The sequence below is a fragment of the Mesoplodon bidens genome (assembly GCF_964165515.1).
Source record: "Mesoplodon bidens genome assembly, chromosome: 15".
NCBI classification, from domain to species: Eukaryota; Metazoa; Chordata; class Mammalia; order Artiodactyla; family Ziphiidae; genus Mesoplodon; species Mesoplodon bidens.
This window is the reverse complement of record NC_138171.1, coordinates 48,918,283-48,943,007: the sequence shown is the minus strand read 5'-3', so window position 1 is coordinate 48,943,007 and position 24,725 is coordinate 48,918,283. Positions and strand designations below refer to the sequence as shown.

General features: G+C 40.6%; 1 protein-coding gene across 5 annotated transcripts; it reads right to left on the bottom strand.

Moving 5' to 3' along the window:
* Positions 1 to 50: 50 nt before the first annotated feature.
* On the bottom strand, positions 51 to 24,652 carry PALB2 (partner and localizer of BRCA2). 5 transcript variants are annotated; one of them, XM_081256330.1, is made up of 13 exons: positions 24,443 to 24,652; positions 22,572 to 22,631; positions 22,116 to 22,218; positions 17,967 to 19,436; positions 15,256 to 16,079; positions 14,826 to 14,897; positions 12,929 to 13,090; positions 11,711 to 11,796; positions 11,297 to 11,458; positions 9,535 to 9,651; positions 5,477 to 5,564; positions 2,898 to 3,046; positions 51 to 530 (listed from the first exon to the last, which is right to left on the bottom strand). In XM_081256330.1, exons 1-13 carry the CDS (start codon positions 24,515 to 24,517, stop codon positions 320 to 322), a joined length of 3,579 nt encoding a protein of 1,192 aa, XP_081112456.1. In that variant the 5' UTR covers positions 24,518 to 24,652; the 3' UTR covers positions 51 to 319. The 5 variants fall into 5 exon arrangements, with proteins under 5 accessions (XP_081112456.1, XP_081112457.1, XP_081112458.1 ...); XM_081256331.1 differs by having other exon boundaries at positions 15,256 to 15,932; XM_081256332.1 differs by having other exon boundaries at positions 19,236 to 19,436.
* Between the last annotated feature and the right edge of the window lie 73 nt (positions 24,653 to 24,725).

Below are 24,725 nucleotides of genomic sequence, written 5' to 3'. Positions count from 1 at the left end.
GACAGGAAAAAATATGCTAAACAGGATGTATCAAAATAAATATTTATTAACATTTGAAGCTTTATGTAGGTACACCTTTAAAAGCAAATGTGCAAATGTGAGGAATTACAAAAATCAACCTAAAATCCGTTTCCCCAAATAAGTATAAATGAACATTCAAGATTAGTAGGGCCCCTACCAACAGAGTAAAAAGTCTGTCTGAATGAATACAGGTAATTATTTTAAATGACTTTCAAATAGTCTCCTTTATAGTAACAATTCCAAAAAGTACTAAGAGGCTAAAAATATCCAGAACACGGTGTTTCAACCTTACCCTAGCTTAGTAGTAGCGGTACACAAATATATTTCCATCTTTTTGTCCAGCCAGCAAATGAGAATCTGCACCTGACCATTTAACAAAAGACCAGTTCTGGTCAGAGATAGGTGGAAGGAGAGCAGTGCAATGACCTAGGAGTAAGTCCCAAGTGGCAATGGTTCCAGAAGTTAATACTGCTGCTGCAAAATGATCTTTCACGTCACCTTCCAGGAACCTAACAGCAAACAGAGAAAAGACAATTCAGATCACATATCAAAAAAACAGACAGACAGAAAAAAAACAGGCCCAAACCACGCTCTCAGGAAGAACAAAATTACCTGGAAATAGGAATGCCTGTGTTTGCAATCCAGGACTGCTGGCTATAATCACTAGAGACCCTGCCTGTCTCTCTGATGCACCTCTGTATCCCCTGCACACCAGCTCACAGGGGCCTGCCGCCCACTCCTCAAACCAGCTGAGCTTCGTCTCACCTAATTGTCTCCGCTCTTGCTCTTCCCTCTCCTTGGCAGCTCTAACCTCAGAGCTTAGCCTGGCTGGGTTTTGGTCATCATTCAGGCCTGTCACCTCCGTAGAAAGGTCATCCCTACTCAGAGGTCTGAGAGCGCACACACACATACACTCTGCCCCCTCTCTATCGCAGCACCTCTGTTTATCTTCACAGCACTCCTCACTATGGGAGATTCGCCTATTTCCGTGTTTGGTCCCACAAAAATGTAAACATCATAAAACAAATCTGGTTGTCTTTTTAAGACAGGGCTCTGCAGTCAGCTACTGGGGTTTGAATTCTAACAAAGAGATGTGCAACCCCGGCAAGTCATTTAACTTCATCAGTAAAACAGAGATGTCATGATATGAGTACCTACTTCATAGGACTGTTGTGAAGTTTAATGAAACAGTTGATATAAAAAGCTTAGCACAGTACCTAACACATAGGAAGTGCTTAATAAAAATGAATGATTATTCCTTACTGCCACATCACCAGCACCTTGCACAGAGCCTGGTACACAGTCAGCCCTCAGTGAATATTGTGAGTGAAATGAATGATGTATTTTATCTCTGGCTCGCACCCAACTTTGTATAGCTGATTCCTAGCCCTTCTTTTGAAAATCCATCAAGTTTTCCTTGACAGTCTCTCCCCAGCCCTCCACTGCCAACTAAGGTGCCTTTCCATCCTTTGTGCTCCCCAAAAGTGCAAGCCTCATGGCATTGTGTGCCCTGAAGAGCAGTCACTAGTTGTTTCTTTTTTGAAGGGAAAAAGGTTTATTGCAAAAGCCAAGCAAGGAGAACAGGTGGCTTGTGCTCAAAAACTCGAGCTCACTAGGTTTCTCTTCTAACTCCCATGAGATTAGAAACAGTAGTGCTTCCTACAGGATTGGCACCAAATAGGCTTTCAAGATTTACTAAACAAATGGGTTTGAAAAGTGACAAAGGAAATGCTTGACCAGGTAGTTATCTGTATCCTCAATTTCTAGGCCAATGACTATGGTTCTCTCTTTATATCCAAGAAAACAAGCGTTATGCAAGCATATATTGAAGATGAGAGTTCTGAGGTTCTTGTTGAGCTAAGAGTGTATGCAGAAATGCCACAGCTGGCTAAGTACATAGGGAAAGAGACTTTTAGACATGCCATCATCTTGCAAGCTTTCCACAAGATCCAAAGAAACATAGAAATATACATTGTAACTATCAAGGTTCCTTACCCTTGTGAGTTACTAAAGCTAAACTTTGTGATCCTGATTTACCAGGTCTATTTTCAAACATTAATAAAGGCAGTCTTCATAAATGATACCTTCAGATGTTGCTTGGTTCGCCTAATATAAGCACTACTTCAGAGCTTCACATAGCTCAGAAAACTGTTGGGATGACAATAACTGTGGCATTGGTAAATAGATCTTCTCATCAGTCAACAGATAAATATTTATCAAAAGATAAATATCAACTGCCTCCATGATGGAGGTTCAGTCAAGATTTCAAAGTAAAGATATCTTTGTACATTTAAAACTTCCTTAATTTAGGTTTCATGAAAAGAACATAAATTATAGTACGTTTTTTGTAGAGAATATTAATTACTTTGTATTTGAAATGTTTTGGGTATGGGAAAAAACAGGGCTTGAAAACACATAAAATACCTATCCAGTGCCATACTAGTGGGGATCATAGGATGTAGGGAATCTGAGGTTTGACTCAGATCTACTCAACTTCATACTTCATCCCACTTCTTTTTTTTTTTTTTTTTCCTTTGCGGTACGCAGGCCTCTCACTGTTGTGGCCTCTCCCGTTGCGGAGCACAGGCTCCAGATGCACAGGCTCAGCGGCCATGGCTCACGGGCCTAGCCGCTCCGCGGCATGTGGGATCTTCCCGGACCGGGGCACGAACCTGTGTCCCCTGCATCGGCAGGCGGACTCTCAACCACTGCGCCACCAGGGAGGTCCCCCCCATCCCACTTCTTAACATTCTTTACCATGATCTGTAGTATTTCATGTTTCCATTCATGTCAGTGACACAAAAATATCTGGTTTCTGTATTTGCACAAATGCTTCTTAAAATGTCATACTCATTAAATGGCAATAACACACTTGCCTTCCAGCCTGCCCTTGAGGAAGGCAGTAGAGCATCACACCCACACTCAGGGTCGTCTTTGGGTTAATCACAATCAGCTGAAACACAGGGCTTCCCAACAACTTGCTCTCTTTGGCACAAGGGTGACTCAGAACAACGAACAGGAGCCCCTGATTTAGGAGAAAAATTAATAACCAAGTAAATCATCAAGAGTATGTGGGGAAAAAAGCACTGGCAGAGACAAAACTAAAGAATTACAGGAACGGTCAACAGGCTCTTAAATTTCCAGGATTTAATCCCTGGCTCACTCTTTTCCAGGCAGAACTGTTGAGGGTACCACTGAGCTGGACTTCTGGCTCCTCCAGCAGAGGGCTCCCCATGACTTTACAGCCAGTCTTTGCAGGCATGACTAGCTGACTTACCAGCTTCCTCCACTTTACAGCCTACTAACACCTCATGCCATCTCTTTGGGAAAATGCTGGCATAAGAAAAAAGGGCATATAAACACATGGAGGGAGTCCTCAGACTAGAAATGTTCATCTGTAAGTTGGTTTTTGAAAATTCAGAACACATTTTCTCATAAAAACAATCTTTTAAGTGGTGACTGCATTTTCAGGCCAGTTTGCAATAGCCTATTTATTTATAGAGTAAAAATGACCAAAAAAAGACACCATCACCTATAGTTGTTTCTGTGGGAAAATGTGTTACAGACCTCTCCTGGCTTTAAAATTACATATTCTAATAATAACATTATCGTGTGTGAAAATATATGTCACACATACATGTATATATACATATATATGTATGTTGTATGTTGAAAGTAGTTATTTTGGGGGGTAAAATAGGGAAAATTAATTATAGGGCCATCTTAAGATTAATAACATTCATTTCTAATTCATCCATTTCTATCAATAGAATGACTGAATTCTTATAATGAGAATGAATTACCTTTATAATTAAAAAACAACCAAGAGTCAAAAAATGTTACATGCTATACACTTAACTAGGGGTTGGCAAACCGCGGCCTATAGGTCAAATCTGGCTCAATGCCTATCTTTGCATGGCTCATGAGCTAAGAATGGTTTCTGCATTTTGAAATGGTTGGAAAAAAGAGGAAGAACATTTTGTGCCACATGAAGATTATATGAAATCCAAGTCTCAAAGTTTTATTGTCCAAAAAGTTTTATTGGAACATAGCCACACGATTTGTTTACGTATTACCTCTGCTGACTTGGGGCTGCAGTGGCAGAGCAGAGTAGCTGCAACAGAGACCATGTGGCCTGCAAAGCTGAAAGTGTTTACCATCTGGGCACTTTACAGAAAACGTTTGCTGATTCCTGTACTGAACTATTAACTATTATTTCTGGAGGTTGGCTTCATGGAGAAATTTTACTTCCTATCTTATACATTTCTGTGTTAAATGTTTTAATATCAAATAGGTATTAATGTTGTAATAACAAAAACGTAAAATTATTTAAATGCCTAGTAGGTACATTTAACCATTCTAGAAATAAATTCAACCCTCTTATTTTAAGATGAAAAAAGTTAGCCTCTGGGCTTCCCCGGTGGCACAGTGGTTGAGAGTCCACCTGCCGATGCAGGGGACATGGGTTTGTGCCCTGGTCTGGGAAGATCCCACATGCCGCGGAGCAGCTAGGCCTGTGAGCCATGGCCGCTGAGCCTGCGTGTCCGGAGCCTGTGCTCCGCAACGGGAGAGGACACAACAGTGAGAGGCCCACATACCGCAAAAAAAAAAAAAAGTTAGCCCCAAGATAATGTGATAGATTATCTAAGATCACACAACATTTTCTTTGTGGCATATGGGATCTTAGTTCCCTGACCAGGGACTGAACTCATGCCCCCTGCAGTGGAAGCGTGGGTTGGTTGGTTGTAAGTTGGGGGCCTCTAGGGAAGTCCCTAAGATCACACAACTTTTGAGTTCATTTCCACAGATGCTGCTAGGCTAGGGAAAGATGCATCCTTTGTGTTCAGAGCTTCTGGGTGCTGATGCTCACAGAGCTGCCACTGCGACTGGGCCGGTCAGTCTCCACACAGCGCTGAGCTGGCTGCTTCTGCCTCTGCTCGTGGCTCAACAGTGGATACTCAGGCAGTTATCCCTGACTCCTGGACAAATACCTTCACCCTGTTCAGATGTTAACACTGGACTGTAAGCCAAGTCCATTAACGCAATGGCTAAGAAGCTGTGTTGGGTTCTATATGAGAATCCTAAAGCCTCAGAGAAAAACATGTCTAGGACCATTTAATCATCCTTCCTAAGGACATTCATTCACATCATAAATCATTTATGGCAATGTGGTTGGGAGCCGAGTCTGATAATAGGCATACTATTTCTAGGTACAAATTCACAGCTGGAAATCAAGGTTTGCCCTTAAGTCATACAGCCAGAAATTTTACCCAGTCATAGTGTGCCATCACTCATTTTCACTGATAAATTTTAAGAAAGAACAAACACTGCTATCCAATTTTGAAAAAAAATAGGCACCAGGAAGGGTCAGGTAATTACTACTTACTAAGTTATTGCTCTCACTCAGGGAGGCCAACAGTAACACACAAAGTGGTCCCAGCAGATCATTACTTACCATTTCAGAATAAGCTTTGTGACAGACTGAAGCTTGGTAGGAGTCACCAATGTGCATCTTTTTCAGGAGTTGACCAGTTTTTAAATTCCTTGGACACCAAAAATAAATAAGTTGTAACATTCTTCCAGCAAATTGGTTTTCACATAATGTTCTCTTATTTATCACAGAATCCTTTAGGAGGTGACCAAGGGAAAAACTAAGGCACACAGCACCTTAGTTTTGTTTAGCCACCAATTTAGCTAAAAATAAAACTATAGTTTAACTTTGCCAACAGTATAATTCAATAGTTTAGCTTTAGATCGAATCTGCTATGCCACGAGGGATAAATCTTTTCACATTCCATGAGAAAAGTTTTTCATTATCTCATTTTACTTGTATTGAAATTAGGCACATGGCATAGCTCTATTATTATGATTTTATCACTCTTCTTGTTATGCCTGTATTTTCCATGGAAGACAATGGTCAGGAAACCAAATTTGGTTAAGGGAGAGACTACACCTAAAACAGACTTATGTCTCTATAATATAGGTTTATACTAGAGCTAGACCAAGATAGTGGAGAGAAAAGATAATGTGGCTAGTCCAAGATAATGGAGAGAAAATGGACTGAGATGGGATAAAAAATGGAAAAAGGAAGACAAGAGAGGGTGAATACAAAGAAGAAAAAAATAGAGTTTGTTGGAACCACTCCTTAGCTTTATTGAGGATTTGTGACACTGATTAACTGTTACCATGTTACTCTACTGGTGAGAAACTTTCAATTGGCTCCCCATTAGCCACAAGATAAAGTCCGAATTCTTTTTCATGGTACTGATAACCCTCGTGAATCCAGCGCTGCAATACTATATTACTCAATGCTCCCTTACTTGAAAGCTTCTCATTGTCTGGACAAAATATCGTGCATATTCCTGGCTCTATATCCTTGTTCAAGCTATCCCTTCCAACGCGCTCCCCATTACTGACTAATTCTCATCCCTGTTATTGACAATGCCCATCTATTCCTTAAGGCCTAGATTATGTCCCATCCCCTCCCAGCTATATGAGCTCAATTTAGACTCCATCACTCCTCCCGGTCTGCCCCAGTCCACAGAAATCTCCTCTCCTCCAATTCCCTATAGTACTATCCATAGGCCTCATTTTTTATTTAATATATACTGTAATAGGGTATAATATATTCATTCAACAAATACTTCTGAAGTTTCTACGCACGAGGTACTGTGTATAAAAACTGAAGAAAGAAAACTAAATTATCATGTACTTATGCAAGGTTTTCCTCATATGAAGAACACCAGAATGGTTTATCCCTTACTGAGGTTAGTACAAGTTCTGTATTTAGTAATTGCGCTTTCCCCAAATCCCAAAGCACTTTGTTTAAATCTCTATCACTTTGACCTTATGTAAATTGTAAAGGAATTATATACTTTGAATTGCAAAGCAATCTTATTTCCCTACTAGATTTTAGGGGCCTTGGGACCAAAATTCATATCTGATTCATATCTGCATCTCTCACAGAGAATGGTACATAAGTAGAGACTCAAATACCTAGTAAATAATTGAAAGATGGGTGCTCTGTTAATATAGCTTGATCAAGATTAAATATTTAGACCTTCAGCAATAGTTTCAAAAAGGACCACTGAACCTTGATTGTAACATGAATCACTTTAGACATCTAACAAATCAGGAGGGCAATAGGGAAGGTGAACAACTACTATACGTAAATGTGAAGTTATACAGAGCCCAAAAGGTAAATGATAGCTTTTGACAGACATCTATGAGTAACTACTCTAAGCAAGGAGCTAAGACAGACACTGAGAATAGATATAAGATACAGTACCTATCTTCAAGGACTTTCATAATACAAGGTAGTACATGCTAAGTTAAAATTAAGGGCAATATGAACTCAGAGAGGAAAACATCAATGAGGGTTGAGGTGCTACAACAGAACTTAAGGCAACTTAAGGCAAACTTAAACTGATACTTACAGGTTAAGTATAGAGGTCCCTTCCTAGCCTCAAATTCCATTGTGATCCCTTATCTATGAAATGCCAAAGGCTGTTATTATTAGAAGGGGGGAACTGAAGGATGGAATGAAAAAAGGGAGTGAAGGAATAGGGAACAGGTGGAGAGGAATTTTTGTGAAGCATAAGGGAAATGAAAGCTGCAAAAAGCAAAATGGGCCCCCACTGAAGGTTTTATTTTTGGCGGCGGGAGGTAGGAGGACTGGGAGGATGAGTATTTATAAAGTAATAGTATAAAAGATGATCTGGGGGCTCCCCTGGTGGCGCAGTGGTTGAGAGTCCGCCTGCCGATGCAGGGGACACAGGTTCGTGCCCCGGTCCGGGAAGATCCCACATGCCGCGGAGCGGCCGGGCCCGTGAGCCTTGGCTGCTGAGCCTGTGTGTCCGGAGCCTGTGCTCCGCAACCAGAGAGGCCACAGCAGTGAGAGGCCCACGTACCGCAAAAAAAAAAAAAAAAAAAAAAGATGATCTGGAGGTTGAATGTTGATTGATGGCAAGGAGACCAATTACTAGATTATATTAATAGTATAGGAGCCAAACAATGAAAGTCCAGACTACAGAAATAGCAAAAAGAATAGAAAAGACAAGTTTTATTAAGAACACTGTTCTCAAACAAGACCTATGTGTGGAAACCCTGAGGAAAGTGCCTAAAGTGGAAACCTGCTCCTCGAAGACAGCAGGACATCTGAAAACAAAGTCTTCTGGCAGATTAGGTCATGGTCAAATTCCAGAGGCTCCCTGGTGGGGAGGGGACAAAGTTTCTCTCAGGGGTCACACTTTCCTAGTTTATTCCTAGAGGGTTAGGACTGGAAAATGCAGAACAGGCAGGTAGCAGTGACACTAACATCTTAACTTTCTTTCACCAAGACCCATTCTGGCCCTAAGGGAATAGTTAATGGAGAAGCCTTCTGAGAAAAAAAAAAAAATCAACCTATTCTCCTACTACAAATTAACCTTACAAGCACCTGTGGCGGGGTGTGGTTCTCTCCCATGGTCAGGAAAGAGAGGTGGCTGGGGACTCTTCGACTTCAGTTTCCCTACCACAAATGTGTTAATTTGAATCCTGAAATCATGTTTTATACATCTAGTAATTTTGGATAGTATTCTAGACATTATGAATGACACATCACATAAACTGCATTCTGTTAGGTTCCTCTGAAGAATATCGACTTTTTTGCCCTTAGTAAACAGTGAAATTGGCTAAACTCAAATTCCAAATGCCGAAAACTCGGTTCAGTTCTTTTTGCTTTACCTGGGCTGCTTCAAGTCTGTCCTGCATACATGCAGTTTAAAGGTCAGCCAGATATTTAGGTAGAGAATATAGCCAGAGTTTAGGGCTCCTTCTCTGGCTCTCTACTTTTTGGGATTTTTCTTCCTTGCTTTCTAGCTGCTGTAGTTACCTTGATCTCTATCCTTCGGTCCTTTAAGCCAGCAGGACAGAACATTTTCTATCAGGCTCTTAATAACTGAGTGTGCAGACTGGGGCCTGCCCGTTGAACAGGAAACTCGCCCAGTGACATTTCCTTCTTCTAAGTATTGAACTTCCTCCAGCATATTTCTTATTTTCTTGCTCTCTAGTGCTTTCAGATAGTTGATTTTTATATTTTGTGCAGAGTTCATTGGTATTTTAAGTAGGAGAATTAGTCTGAGAAAGCTACTCAGACATTAACTGGAAGCAATACTTTTTTTTTTTTTTTTTTTTGTATTTTGGCCGTGCGGCGAGGCATGTGGGATAACTCCCCGACCAGGGATCAAACCCGGGTCTCTGCAGTGAAAGCGCCAAATCCTAATCACTAGGCCGCCAGGGAACTCCCAGCAGTAGATTTTTGTCAACAAAAAGAAATTTCATTTATTTTACAATTGTCTGCTTGGACTGTCTGAATTAATCTTGTTAAGACAAGTATATAGCATTTGATAGTAAACAAACAAAAACACAATCATATTTACAGAATTTCTTATTTAATCTTAATAACCCTGTGAAATTAGAGGTAAATCCTTATATTACAGATGAGGAAACTGAGGCCCTCGAGGGAAAGCTTACCAAATAACAATGTTGTTCATTATAGTGGTACCAAGCAGAGCTTCCTGCATCCCTTGAACCTCAGCAAAAGTTAGTATAGTCTCTTCAGGGTGCATCAAAAACTGTTTTTCTTTGCTTCTGCATTAAAAACAGTATTAAAAATCAGCACTTTCTACCAAAGCAGTTTCTAAGCAGCCCTTCTACATATTATTGAACTATGCATAATAAACACTAACCTAATGCCAGAAAAAAATCTCAGCCAGAAAACACATGTATTCTAAACTTTCTACAATGAACATTTATTACTTTCATATTACCTACCTGGATATATCGCAAGCACCTCAAATTCATCATATCCAAAATTAAACTCACCAGCTCTCTCTTTAAACCTTGTGTTTCTTTCTGCACTGCTATCTCAACTAGCCATTCCACCACCCACCCAAGTGAGCAACCCAGAAACATGGACTTTATCCTTGTGTCCTTCCTCTCTATTTACTCAATCACCAAGTCCTAATGACTTTATCATCTCATCTCTCTCAAATCCATCTGTTTCTCCCCATCTCCACTAATGCTTTCCTAATTTAAGCAAACAATTATTTATCTCTTGCTTATTTTACTGCAACAGGTCATGGATTAAATAAAACAAACAAGGTCCATGCCCTCCGTTATTAGGAAAGACAGATAAATAATCACAATAGGGCTTCCCTGGTGGCGCAGTGGTTAAGAATCCGTCTGCCAATGCAGGGGACACGGGTTCGAGCTCTGGTCCGGGAAGATTCCACATGCCTCGGAGCAACTAAACCCGTGTGCCACAACTACTGAGCCTGCGCTCTAGAGATTGCGAGCCACAACTACTGAGCCTGTGAGCCAATTACTGAAGCCCGTGCGCCTAGAGCCCATGCTCTGCAACAAGAGAAGCCACCGCAATGAGAAGCCCGCGCAACCGCAACGAAGGGTAGCCCCCGCTCGCCGCCACTACAGAAAGCCCACGCACAGCAAAGAAGACCCAACACAGCTAAAAATAAATAAATAAAATAAATAAATTTTTAAAAAATCACTGGGCTTCCCTGGTGGCGCAGTGGTTGAGAGTCCGCCTGCCGATGCAGGGGACACGGGTTTGTGCCCCGGTCTGGGAGGATCCCACGTGCCGCGGAGCGGCTGGGCCCGTGAGCCATGGCTGTTGAGCCTGCGCGTCCGGAGCCTGTGCTCCGCAACGGGAGAGGCCACAACAGTGAGAGGCCCGCATACCACAAAAAAAAAAAAAAAAAAAAAAAAAATCACGAAGTGTAACGAGTGTATAACAGACATAGAGGATGATGCTGTGAGTTCCATTTTTAGCATGTTGAATTTGAGGTATCCATGCGATGTCTAATAAGTAGGCATGCAGGTCTAGAGGCTGAGAAAGAGCTCAGAGTTAGAAATATGTTTGCAAGTAGCCAGCATCCAGATGGTACCTGAAGCAATGGAAACCGAGTTTGTGAAACCAGAAAAGGGTATAGGATCTTGAGGTATTTGTAATACTTAAAGGACACACAGAGATGTCAAGGGAGACTGAAGAACAAACTACACTTGCTGAGCCTCTCTGCTCCACTGCCTTCTTCCCTGCCATGTCTGGCTCCAACCCCCTGAACTGCTTCTATGTTATAGCCCAGTATTGAGGCAGAACCTGCTATACTACACATACAGCAGAGAAAACAAGATGCTACTGATTCAGCTCTCTCTGAAACCCTATGATATAATCATTCTTGATCTAATAGTTAAAATCAACCAATGCTTTTCTTACCCTCCATCTTCTGCAAACGTCATGATTTCTACTTGTTGATCACAAAGGGTCCCACTGCTACTGACTAGCCTCCTCTTTGTCAGGCCAAGCACAGCTTTTATATTTCCAGAACTCAGGAGCACTTGCTTTTCACTTTTACCATCAGGAGAACAAAGTAGTGCCCTAAACCAAATATAAGGAAAAATGCGGAGATGTCAGGAGTAAGTCTTTAATATTAAAGAACTAGGTTCAAACTTTAAAAGGAAACTTCAGTTAGGGATGTCATTGATGGTTTTGTTTGTTTGTTTTTTAACAAATCTCTCTTTAGACTAAATTTAGATTCTTTCGAAACTCAAGACTAAGTTATAACTTGTGCTCAAAACAGCCTGAGAAAGATCAAGGGAAAGAAAAAAATACTCCTTGAGAATTACATACCTGATTTCTCTGATTTCCAAATTTCCCAAAGCCACACACACAAGATTACAAACATCAGGCACTAGAACTATCTGTAATACTGGGACCTAAATAAAACAAAGCAGCCAAAAATTATATTTGGTTGTTTCATCTTTAATTAATCTAAATTTTCCAAAATTTGTCACATTCCTTTCTAGTGTCATTATATCAGGATAGTTTCCAACATTTGAACAAATGTGAAAACGTTCAGCAAACACCCTTTTTATAAGCTTAAATCCAAATAAGCTATGTGCATAATAGTGTTTACTGTGGCATTTATTTAACACAATCTATGCTCTAGCAATGGGAGAATAATTAAATAAATTCTGGCATGTGGATGAATGGAACAATATGTAGCCATTTAAAGTAAGTTTATTCACTGAACAAATATTTATTGAGCAACACTCTGCAGAGTACAGTGCTAGAAGCTGGGGGTACGTTGGAGAACAAGAATGAAATTTGCCAAGACAGTAGTAAATCTTAAGCATTCTCACCAAGAAAAAAAAAAGGAAACTGTGAGGTGATAGGTGTGTCGATTAACTTGATTATGGGAATGCTTTCACAGTGTGTATGTATATCAAATCATCACATGTGTACATCACAAATCTACACTTTAAATATATTACAATTTTATTTGTCAACTATACCTCAGTAAAGCTGGAGAAATAAAATTCAAAATAAACAAATAAGTAAGTATGAAGAATATGTAGAAACCAGGAAACATGTTTATACGGTAAGAAAAGGCAGGCTTAAAAATTTTAGGCACACTAAGATTGCAACCATGTAAGATATGTACAAAGGTAGACAAGGACAGAAGAAAGTATATACAGAAAAAAAGCAGAAATAACATTTTGGTGAGAGGTAAGGAACAGAGGTATCAGCAAGTTTAGAAGTCAGAACAGATATGAAATTCCAAGCTCCTCCAGCAGGTCTAGTGTAAAAATCCATCTCTGGATAAACATATGATAAAGCAAATAAAGCACAGTGTTAATTGTAGAGACTAGATGCTGAGTATATGGGTGCCCCCTGCACCACTTTTCTGTATGCTTGAATATTTTCATAATAAAATGTTGGGTAAAAACCGCATCTCTCTGCTCTGTCTTGCATAGTCATAGATCCCATATTTTTGGTAAGCTGCACATCTATATTACCATGCAAACGATTGGAAAGATCTCTTTCAGCTATAATATTCTGACTTACCTCTGCGAAGTGCCAGGAATAAATTTTTTCCCACTGCCAAGTATCCAGAGGTTTCCAAAGGGAAACTACATATTCACAAGCAGTTATGATACACCGCTCTTTGAAACCAGCTATTTCCCACCACATGGCACTCACATCCACAGAACAGGAACCTGAAGGATTCTGACACAGAATGGCAACAACAGTTATGTTAAAGGGATCCTTGGGGGCTGTTTAATAAAAAGAATAAATATGAAAAGTAATGGATTACAAGGATTAGATGAAATACCAACTAAATGTAATTAAAATTTTATGCAGGTCAAAAGAAAGAGCTTTGTGGGTCTTGCGTAACTACAACAGTTGTCCATACACACTTACAATGATAGATTTAAAAACATGCAGCTCCAGACTGGAAAAGATTCAGATTTAACCACAAAAAAATAGACCATAAGAACTAACTAGAACATTAGTTCCATAAGAACCTTTGGAAATTAAACATTCTGATGAAGCACCCATGGGTTGAAGAGGGAATAAAACTGAAACAACATATTATTTCTAAATGAACATGCAGAATGTGGTGGCCAAAGCAGTATGCCCCAACCCCCCGAAACAAAAAAAACCCCAAAAACCTATAATTATAAAGGTATATATATATATATATTTTTTTTTAATAAAGTAAGCAAGCAACTCAAGAAGTTAGTAGAACAGTGAAATAAGCACAATGATAAACAGAAGGAAGGAATTACTAAGGATAAAAACAGAAAAAAAATGAAATAGGAAATCAAAAAACTCAATTAACAATCAACACAACCAAAAACCAGCTTTTTTGGAAGACCTATAGAATGGACAAACCTCTTAAGTCTGATATAGGAAAAAAAATACTTTTATATGGAAATGGTGAGTGAGAAGAGAGAGGTTTAACTGCATATACACAGACCAAAAAGCTATATGAATAATAAATAACTTTTTACGTACAAATTTGAAAATATGAAAGAAATGGTTGATTCCTTTAAGAAACTAAGTTATTAAAACTGACTCATGAATAGCTTTGAAACAACATAGGTATCATTATGTGTCTTTTATAGAAAAGGAATCTGGGGCTCAGAGGCTAAATGATTTGTCCGTCACACAGCCAGTGATCCGCAGAAATAGTTTATGTGGATTTAAAGCTCTTTCTTCTACACCAGTTGTTCTCCACTAGAGGCAATTTTGCAACCCTCCCCTGGGGGACAGTTAGTAATATCTGGAGACACTGTTGGTCATCAGTACTGGGAAGGGGGTGTTACTGGTAGAGACCAGGGTTGTTGCTAAATACCATACAATGCACAGGCCAGTCCCCTACAAGAAAGAATTATCCAGCCCCAAATGTCAACAGTACTGAGATTGAAAAACCCCGCTCTACACCATCCTACTTCAAGTATAAAAAGTTAACCAGAACAGGGGTCTAATCCACTTCTCAGGATTTACCAAAATATCATTAACAGAATATTATAATTTATATTTCTCAGAACCATATATAACACATAGCATATGAAAATTAACCATTCACTATGTCATAACCTAGAACTGCTATCCATTTTCTTACAAATCACCATAAGTGATTCTTCTGGAAATACTACATCATTTGGGTAGGAGAGTCATAAATGACCCCCCTCTCTCTCTGTCAAAATACCTGATTTAAAATTTAGACACGGAGAGTTAAGTTGTTCTTGGCAATAGCTTGACATATAAACTTCTTCTTCAGATCTCAAAATATATTCACAGGTAAATATTGCGGAAAACAAAGAATTTAAATGTTTTTCTGAATCTATTCTATCAAGTTTTTCTAATGATCAAATTCTTCTGCATTTTCCTATCAATTCATCACATTTTTCACATGTAAGACACAAGACATATTATAAGTTAACAGTCTTCCAACCTTTAACTTTGAAACCAATTGTAGGGTGCCTGGGTTTAAGCTATCACCAGAAGGAACGTCTGCTATTTCAGTCTGTGGAAACAAAAGTCACATAATTAATTTATACTTTATGTATGATATCTGCCTGCATCACTCACTCATCAAACTATTTCCTATGTTTTATTTTCTATGGTAACAGCGGCAAAGTTCCAAATGCAACAGCTTCATTGATAACAGAGAATAGGATCCCTTATATTTAAAAAAATATATTTTTTAATGAATCCTAATTTCCCCAGAATGAACTTAATGTTGATAGTGAAGCCATATCACAGAAACATGTTAAAACATTCTTAAACACTGAGGAACTGATGTGTAAGGTGGTCACGCTGTCCATATTCACTAAGATACTTCATTTCTTCGGAGAAAATTTCACAAAGGAAGCAGTCTGTACCTGTTCAGTGGAATGCTTCCGTGATTCCTGGCACGTGTTTCCACGGAGCTGATTTTCTTTGTAGGTTGATGACTCGGTGGGTAGAGGTGTTGCTTGGGGACCAGAGTCACAGTCACGGGAAGGCTGTCCTTCCCTTCCTGCCACATGCAGGCTGCTATCTAATTTTGGTGGGCTGCTCCGAAATTGTTTATGGTCACTAGCAAGGCTGACTGTGGCTTTTAAGTGAGAAAGCTGGGCTGTAGAGCAAGCTTGTCCAACAGCCTCTGCAGACACCTTTTCTCCATGGGCCTGGGAGCCAAAAGCTGGAGTAGAGCCTAAGACGGGGAAAGCGGGTGAGCACAGGTCTGCTGTCGGTCTGTCATTATCATGAGATGCAACAGTATTTACAGGAGTGAAAAGTAAAATGGATGAAGAAAGGCCCTTCGCCTGAGGCTGGCTTTTTTGGCTTGGCATTTTAGGATGTGCCTTTCCTGGCAGGATGATCAGCTCCTCTTTCCCATCCTCCTTTTCTACAGTGATTTGTTTAGGGGTCGGTTCCTCCACAGCAACACAATTTCCCCCTTTAAGATGTCCCTCTCCATATATTTTTGATCCAAAAGGCTCCATCAGCTTTTCTGAGCAAGACTTCAGTTTTTCAAGCTTAAGAGGCCCAAAGTCTTCATCAGGTAACTGAAAGTCTGTGATTTTGAGAAAAGGCGACAGATGCTTTAAGTTTAGCATTTCACTCTTACGAACTGGAGAACTGAAAGCATCATCATCCAAAGGTAAATACACGTAACAACTGTAGGAAAGGGGGTCGTCTTTGTGACAATGACCTTCCGTCTCTAAAACAGAAAGCAACAGAACAGATACCCAACAAGGGATATTCATTCCCAATGAAGAGTGAGATTCTAAACTCCAGTATAGGGCAGAGGTCATTACTTTTCCCACCCATGACTCTGAAATCTCAGGGACCAGTTCAAAAATCAGCCATAGGTTAGTGGTTCCCTAGCAGCTCCTCCTGCAGGAGCAAGATCAAGGTGGTGCTGACAGCACTAGCTAGAAGGGAGATGGGGGTGGAGTCCCAGCTCTGCCACTGACTTGCTGTGTTACCTTGGGCAAGTCAATTCACTGCATTTTCTTTGTCCCTCCTACGGGAACTGGACTAAGAATCTCTAAAGTCCTCTCTGATCCAGAACTATGATTCCAACAGGCTACCAGAGTACAGTCTACAAAATGCTGGCCCTTCTCACTGAAGAAAACTTAGTCCCCTTTTCAAGCAAAGAGTAATTGACCAGACTTAGAGCGACCGGAATTCTGTATCACTCAAAGTGTAGCTGCGTCCAACACCTAATAAACAGATAAGAAAGCTGTGGTTCGTGTATACAATTGGATATTATCCAGCCATAAACTGATGCAAGCTACAATGTGGGTAGTATATCTCAAAAACTAGCTAAGTAAAAGCAGCCAGACACAAAACACCACATATTGTATAATTTCATTAATATCAGATACCCCAAATAAGTAAGTCCACAGAGATAGAATAGATTGGTGGTTGCCAGGGACTGACAAGAGGAAATGGGAAGACACTTAATGGGTATGGGGTTTCCCTTTAGGGTGATGAAAGTGTTTTGGAACTAGATAGGGGTCATGGTGACACAACACTGAGAATGTACTAAACGTCACTGAATTGTTCACTTTATTTAAAAAGGTTATTAACTTTATGTTATGTGGCGGTCACCACAAGAAAAAATTTTTAATGTACCTGCAGGTTACTGAAATCACAGCAGATTATTTCAAAGTATACAAAAGAACATTTCAAGTTTATTATCAGATTGCCCTACATTCCCATTCCTTTGTTTTCTTTCTGGCCTAAAAAATGATGATAAAAAAGTCATGATTATTATTTTTAAATTAATGAATTGTAGCTCATACACCAAAGCCTGCATCCAGTGGTATAGAGCAGCTGGCTGCCTGTTGTGTAAATAAAATTTTATTGAGACGATCACATTTACATATTGTCTATTGTTACTTTCACACTATACTCATGTAGCTGTGATGGAGCACAAAGACTATACTTCATATCTGGCCCTTTACAGAAAGTTGCTGAGCTCTCACACAGAACTGGAGTGAATGATCTAGATTTTGTGCTCAGCTTATCAGATATAACTCCTGAGTAAATGAATAAAGAAGTTTAAATTATAACATGTCACTTGATATCCTTCAAAATCTGTGTCCTACAAAACTCAGAGAGACTGTATTAGATATTTTACTCCCAAAAGTGGCTCAGAACAATTGCATTTTGCTAGACAAACATCCCTAAGAGTTCGTCAGTGGACTCTTACTCTGACACAGATTTAATTTTATTTCAAAAACATTTCCTATATTAGTTACTTCTCCCCATGGATAAAAGATTGTATGGTACCTGAATAAGCACTAACTTTAGGTAAATATCCAATATATTTTCTAAGTGTCAACTTTTTCAACCATATTTGTGAACTCTGGCACCATCCAGCTAGGGTTTAATTCTGACTCTGTCATTTTAAAGATAGATACTTTCATCTCCTTGCCTTAGTTTCCTCATCTGTAAAGTGAGGATAAAAACAGATTCTACCTCATGTACAGTTGGTGTGATGATTCAGTGAGTGTAACATTTAGAAAGTGCCAGGCACATAGTGTTAGCTACCACCACCATCAACCACAACTCAATTTACCTTTACTTCTCTTCTTACCATGAATAATTGCTTTTTCATTCTGATCTTTGTGCAAGGCAACTTCTTCCTTGGACCTATTAACACCTGATGTGCCCGAAGTTGGCAAAAGTAGTTCATGGTGATCTAACAGAGGGGTGCAGACTGACTTTCTTCTTCCTTTGCGTTTTCTACCAGATGGCTGGGTAACCGCCTTCCTAGGAAAGTCATCTCTAGTGGGGCCAGCAGGAGAGTTGACTTCAGTTAACGAGAGAAGTTTCTGAGGACTTTTTGAACTTGGTTGTTCTGCGTACGTGTCCGACATCTTAATTTCACTTTGGTTAGTTTCTTCATTGGAAACGTTTAACTTTTTAGCAGATTCCTTATTTTTATTTTTAAACCCCTTTTTTCCAACACCCAAATGACTTTGTATTACAGCCTCCAGTGCTACTTTCCTTTGGCAATTTGACATGCGTCGTGTTGTTCTAACATAATATTCTGCAGGAAATAGAAGGCCTTCAAGCACTGTGCAAGAATGTGTTTGATTTTCTGTAGAAACAGGAGAAATTACTTCTAGGCTAAGGCTCTTAGACTGACTTAGAACTTCTTTTTCCAGAAGACTTTCATTTCTACCACCAAGAGCATCATTGGGAGATTTAAAAGACATCTCTGTGTGATTTTGTTCTTTTAAGTTTTGGTTTTCATTTGCCACTAAGTTATCGTAGGTGAGTTCATTTATAAAACATGAATTATTTACCTTCAAGTTAGGACTTCTAGGAGGCTGGCCACGTGCACTTATACTTTTGTTTACCCCTGGGTTATCTGTAAAGACAGTCATTTTTTCGTTTTGTGTCTCTAAGTTTACAGGCGAAGCAGGGCTAATGTTTTTTAAACTGTGAGTAGTAAGTTCACAGTTACTTTTAGGAGGCTCATGCCCGAGGTGCTGACCACTACTGCTGACTGATGGAGCATGTAAAGGAAGAGTAGTCACCCTGGGGAAATTATTTCCTCTTAAGAGTGCATCAACATCTCTCTGGGGTTTGGCGTTTGACAGAATTAATACACTCCCTACGTTAGTTCCTGTAACTGGGGCTGGAGAATCGGGAATGCCAGACTCAGGACTTGACAGGTAAGTTCTTATCTCAGTTACAGGTGTCTTAGGATTTTCTCTATTGATTTCTTCCTGTTCCTTTAGTCTTTTTCCAGAGAGTATGAGCGAATCAATGTCAAAGAAAGACTCTCTCTCCTGTGAAATAAATGTTCTCTCCTGTTTCTTTCTTCTCCCTAGCAGCTTACTCTGCCTTTTCTTACCATCAGGGCCACTGACACTGTAGGGAAAATGTTCTTGGATGTCATTTGATCTTTGTATGCGTGATTCTTCTGCTGGGACTTGTCCAGGGCTAAAGGACTCAGGCTCAAGGTCAAGTGTGATAGGTGTCTTTTCTCCAGTTTCTTTATCGATGTGGGTGTTGATTTGTAATGTGTCACAAGGAGATACTTTATTTTTAGGTTCTGAGGAGAAAAAATTATATAGTTAATATTTTCCTTTTAAAATGACATAAAAACTACCCCATATTTATTTTTAAATATTACATATAAATACTACCAAACATTTATTTAAAAGAGAGTCAATGGTATTTCGTTCAGACAGATCAAAGTTCAAGTTTTTCATGATCTGATGAACTATAATAATATTAAGTAAATGTAACAAAAACGGAATTGTGCTGGAAAAATGATTTTTAAACTAAAAGATTATCTATTCTTTTTTTTTTTTTTTTTTTTTTTTGCGGTACGCGGGCCTCTCACTGTTGTGGCCTCTCCCATCACGGAGCACAGGCTCCAGACGTGCAGGCTCAGTGGCCATGGCTCATGAGCCCAGCCGCTCCACGGCATGTGGGATCTTCCCGGACCGGGGCACGAACACGTGTCCCCTGCATCGGCAGGCAGACTCTCAACCACTGCGCCACCAGGGAAGCCCGAAAACATGATCTATTCTTTATTGCAATCATCTTTTCTCTTAGTTTTGTCTTCCAGCTTCATTGAAGTACAACTGACAAATAAATATTGTACATACTTAATGTGATGTTTTAGTATATGTATATATTGTGAAATGTTGCTACAATCAAGCTAACATATCCATCATTTCACACAGTTACAATTTTTTGTGTGTCATGAGAACACTTAAGGTCAGCTCTCTTAGCAAATTTCAAGTATACAATACAGTATTATTCCTTTTTTCTTTTTTTTGGGCCGCACAGCACGCAGGATCCTAGTTCCCCGACCAGTGATCAAACCTGTACCCGCTGCAGTGGAAGCGTGGAGTCTTAACCACTGGACTGCCAGGGGAGTCCCTACAATACAGTATTATTAACTATTGTCACCATGCTGTATGTTAGATCTCCAGAACTTATTTATTCTGTATAACTGCAACTCTGTACCCTTTGACCTACATCTCCCCATTTCCCCCATATCTCACCTCATTTTTTACTTCGTGTCTTTTTTTTGGCTCAAGTAATGTTCATACCACTTTTCTTATTTTTTTTTGGCCGCACCACGCGGCATCTGGGATCTCAGTTCCCTGACCAGGGATTGAACCTGTGCCCCCTGCAGTGGAAGCATGGAGTCTTAACCACTGGACTGCCAGCGAAGTCCCTACAATACAGTATTATTAACTATTGTCACCATGCTGTACAGAGAAGTCCCTCATACCACTTTTCTACTTCATTAGCCTCCAATTTTATGATTATAAATTACCTGACTTCTAACATAAGAAATGATTATTGTTTTTTATTAAAATATTCCCAGCCAGACTTTTTTCTTTGTGCATATATAATTTTAAAAAATCATCTTTCCGGGCTTCCCTGGTGGCGCAGTGGTTGAGAGTCCGCCTGCCAATGCAGGGGACACGGGTTCGTGCCCCGATCTGGGAAGATCCCACGTGCCGCGGAGCGGCTGGGCCCGTGGGCCGTGGCCTCTGAGCCTGCGCGTCCGGAGCCTGTGCTCCGCAACGGGAGAGGCCACGGCAGTGAGAGGCCCGTGTACCGCAAAAAAAAAAAAAAAAAAAAAAAAATCACCTTTCCAATATTTAAGCAATAAATATAATTGCTAAAAGTTAAGAGAGGAAAAGAGCAACTAAATATGCACTCTAACTGAAATAGTTTATTGCTCACAGAATGGGAGAAAATATTTACAAATAATGTATCTGATAAGGGTCTAATAGCTAGAATATATGAAGAACGCTTACAACTCACCAATAAAAAGACAAATACCTAATTAAAATATCGGCAAGGACTTGAATAGATATTTCTCTGAAGAAGATATACAAATGGTCAACAAGCACACAAAAAGATGTTCAACATCATTAGTCACTAGGAAATGCAAATCAAAACCACAATTAGATACCACTTCATATCTACCAGAATGGTTATAATTTTAAAAATAGAAAATTACAAGTATTAGCAAGGATGTGGAGAGACTGGAGCCCTTGTGCATTGCGGTGGGAATGTAAAATGGTACAGCCACTGTAGAAAACAGTTTGGCAATTCCTCAAAAAAGTTAAACATAGAATTATTGTATGACCTAGAAATTCCACACCTAGGTACATACCTGAAAGAACTGAAAATATATGTCCACATAAACACTTGTACATGAATGTTCATAGCAGCATAATGACCAAAATTCATAATAGCCAAAAAGTAGCAATAACCCACATGTCCATTAACTGACAAATGGATATACAAATTATGGTACATCTATACTATGGAATATTATTCAGCTGCAAAAAGGAATGAAGTACTGATGCATGCTTAGATAAATGTATAGATGGATGGATGACAGTTGAAAACTTTATGATAAGTGAAAGACAGTCACAAAACGCCACATATTGTATGGTTCCATTTATATGCAGTGTCCAGGATAGGAAAATCCACAGGGACAAAAAGCAGGTTAATAGTTGCCCAGGGGTTAAGGGTAGGATGGGCACAGGGTTTCTTCTAGGGGTGGTGAAAATGTTCTGTAATTAGATAGTGACTAGATTATACAATTTTTTGAATATACAAAGAACCACTGAATTGTACACTTTAAAGAGTCTACTGCCACTCCTTACCTTCTGACTGTGAGAAAAAGAACCACAGCCAAATTTACCTGGGAAATGAAAAATAAAGCAAGTATAAGTGAATGGGCTAGCTTTACCTGTGTGGGTTAGCTGCGTTGAAACTTCCTGCTGGAGCAAGGAATCTTGTCCTTCTACTGTTCTCTTAATGGAATTCTTAAACTTCTCAGCTCTCTGGGCACGCTAGAGAAAACAAAAGCAACTCACAAAGCAATTTTACAAAAAAAAAATAGGGGGCTTCCCTGGTGGCGCAGTGGTTGAGAGTCCGCCTGCCGATGCAGGGGACACGGGTTTGTGCCCCGGGCCGGGAAGATCCCACATGCCGCGGAGCGGCTGGGCCCGTGAGCCATGGCCGCTGAGCCTGCGCGTCTGGAGCCTGTGCTCCACAACAGGAGAGGCCACAACAGTGAGAGGCCCGCGTACCGCAAAAAAAAAAAAAAGAGAAAGAAATTTTGGTTAAAAGCTTTATTAAACGAAGAGCTGTTTTTATATTCTTTGTACCACAACACCAATTTGAGAGAATAAGATTCACTTACCTGAAGGCGGGCCAGCGTCTTGCTGTATTCCCTTTTCAAGAATGCTAATTTTTCCTTCAACTGGAAGAAGAAAAACATCAAACAAAACTGAGCAGGTGGAAAGGAGGCATCAGAGAGAAGGGATGCGGTGCCTATCAAACACAAGCATGCAGCGCCCAGCAGGCCCCTCATCTAGAGGCAGTGGAGGAAACAGCACTGACTCATTCTACTTTCAGTTCTCACACAACATCAAGCTCTATATAATATCTCAGCATCTCTGCATAAGTTGTTCCTATCACCTGGCGCATTTCCTCCCCAACTCACTTTGCTAATTCCTACTGATTGTTCAAGCCTCAGCTTAGATTTTTATTTCCCTGGGGTAAACTTCTAGGCCCTCCTCCAAATCCAAGTTAGGCATTCCACCTCTCCTCTGTGCTTGCTTTATCACAGTACTTATTACACATATTGTCTGTTTATTTCTCTGTTTCCTCCCATCTCACTGTGAGATCCTTGAAGGTAGCAGGGGCTGTCATCCTCAGACAGTCATTCGACTAATGAATCAGTCATTGGTCCAGGTAGCTCCAGCACCTAGAACAATAACTGATACCCACCGTGTGTCAGTTATAGTTCCAGGGGCTAGGTATACAGAGTGGTCAAGACCCCTGCTCCCAGGCAGCTTACACATAGTGAGGGGTACAGATAATAAACAAGGAAACAAATAAACAGGTAAGATGATTTCACATGGTAATCAATACCTAGACAAACAGGGTGATGTGAGTGTCTGGGCTACAGGAGAATGGACTACTTTAGAGACAGTGGTGAGGAAGGCATTTCTGAGGACTACCATTTGAGCCCAGACCTGAAGGAGGAAAGAGCTAGCTTTGGGAAGATCACAGGGAAAGCAATTTGTCCAAGGTCACACAATTCATAAACGGCATGATTCACACCCATGCAGTCTGTGCTCTTAACCTCCATGCTAGACTGCTTCTCACAGCTTCCTACTTATCACCATTCTTATCAACGTCTGGGAATTAGCTTGTTGACTTGTAAATGACCTCTGTCACCCCCCACTGCAAGGCAGAATGGGATAAGAGGACTGATGAGTTATTGTGAATGAAGAGTTTCAGCACGATGCTTGGAAGAGCCAGCCCAAGATGCATTCAAGTTAACATTCGCCGGCCCACGTATAAGGTGTCATGTATAAGGATATTCAGAGCAGCACTATTGTAGAAAGAAAAGCTGCAAACAACCTAAAAGGCTCTCAACAGAGTAATATGTAAAGAAAAGGCGGCACTTCCACGCTGCAGGATACTATAAAAAACTTTTAAAAATAAGGTAGGTAAACATGGACTAATGTGGATGTTAAACACGGAGAAGGAAAACGGAAGTTGCAGAACCATCCGGATCATACCATTTACGAACATTCACCTTTCCAAAAAAACGTATTGCTTTTTGGTGGTTAAAGAACACAACCGCACCCCTCCACACCCCCACCGCCCGTTCAACACGCGCACGCGCGCGCACACACACACAGGTGCACAAAAAGGTGTGAAATCCAGATTGTTAAGAGATTTACTTAAGGGGGTGGGGTGGGAGAAGCCAAGATTGAGAGTGTGCAAGGTGGGCTGGGGAGGGTGTCAAAGCGGACTTTAGCTTTATCTACAGTTTTACATTTTGTACTTTTGCATTTCTGCTGTAAAGAAATTTCGTTCTTCAAACGCCACCACAGGAGCACAGGGCTCTCCCACACTTTCACTTCCTGTGCCCCCTCAGTCCAGGGAAGTGGGTGAGAAGTCACTGCCGCCCTCTGATAGTGGCGTAAATAAAGACAGGCCTCAAATCCTGGGAAAGGGATCAAAGTTCTGAGTCAACCCTTCCCGCATCCCCGGCACCTTTTCCTTCTCCTCACAGCTGAGGGGCTTCCCAGGAGGCTCTTCCATCTGGCCGGCGGCCAACAAAAAGAGCATCCGTCGCTGGCCCCGGGCCTGCGGATACGAGAAGCCCGGCTGGCCCTAGGCCCCGAGGCTCCCGGGGAAGGTACGGGGTGCCCGGGATCCAGTCGGCCCACGGTCAGCCGGCCCACGCGGGCTGGGCGCGCCAATCACCCCTACCAATTACATCCGCCACTCGGCCTGCGCACGCGCAGCCAGAGACCGCAGAGCAATGGAGCGAGGC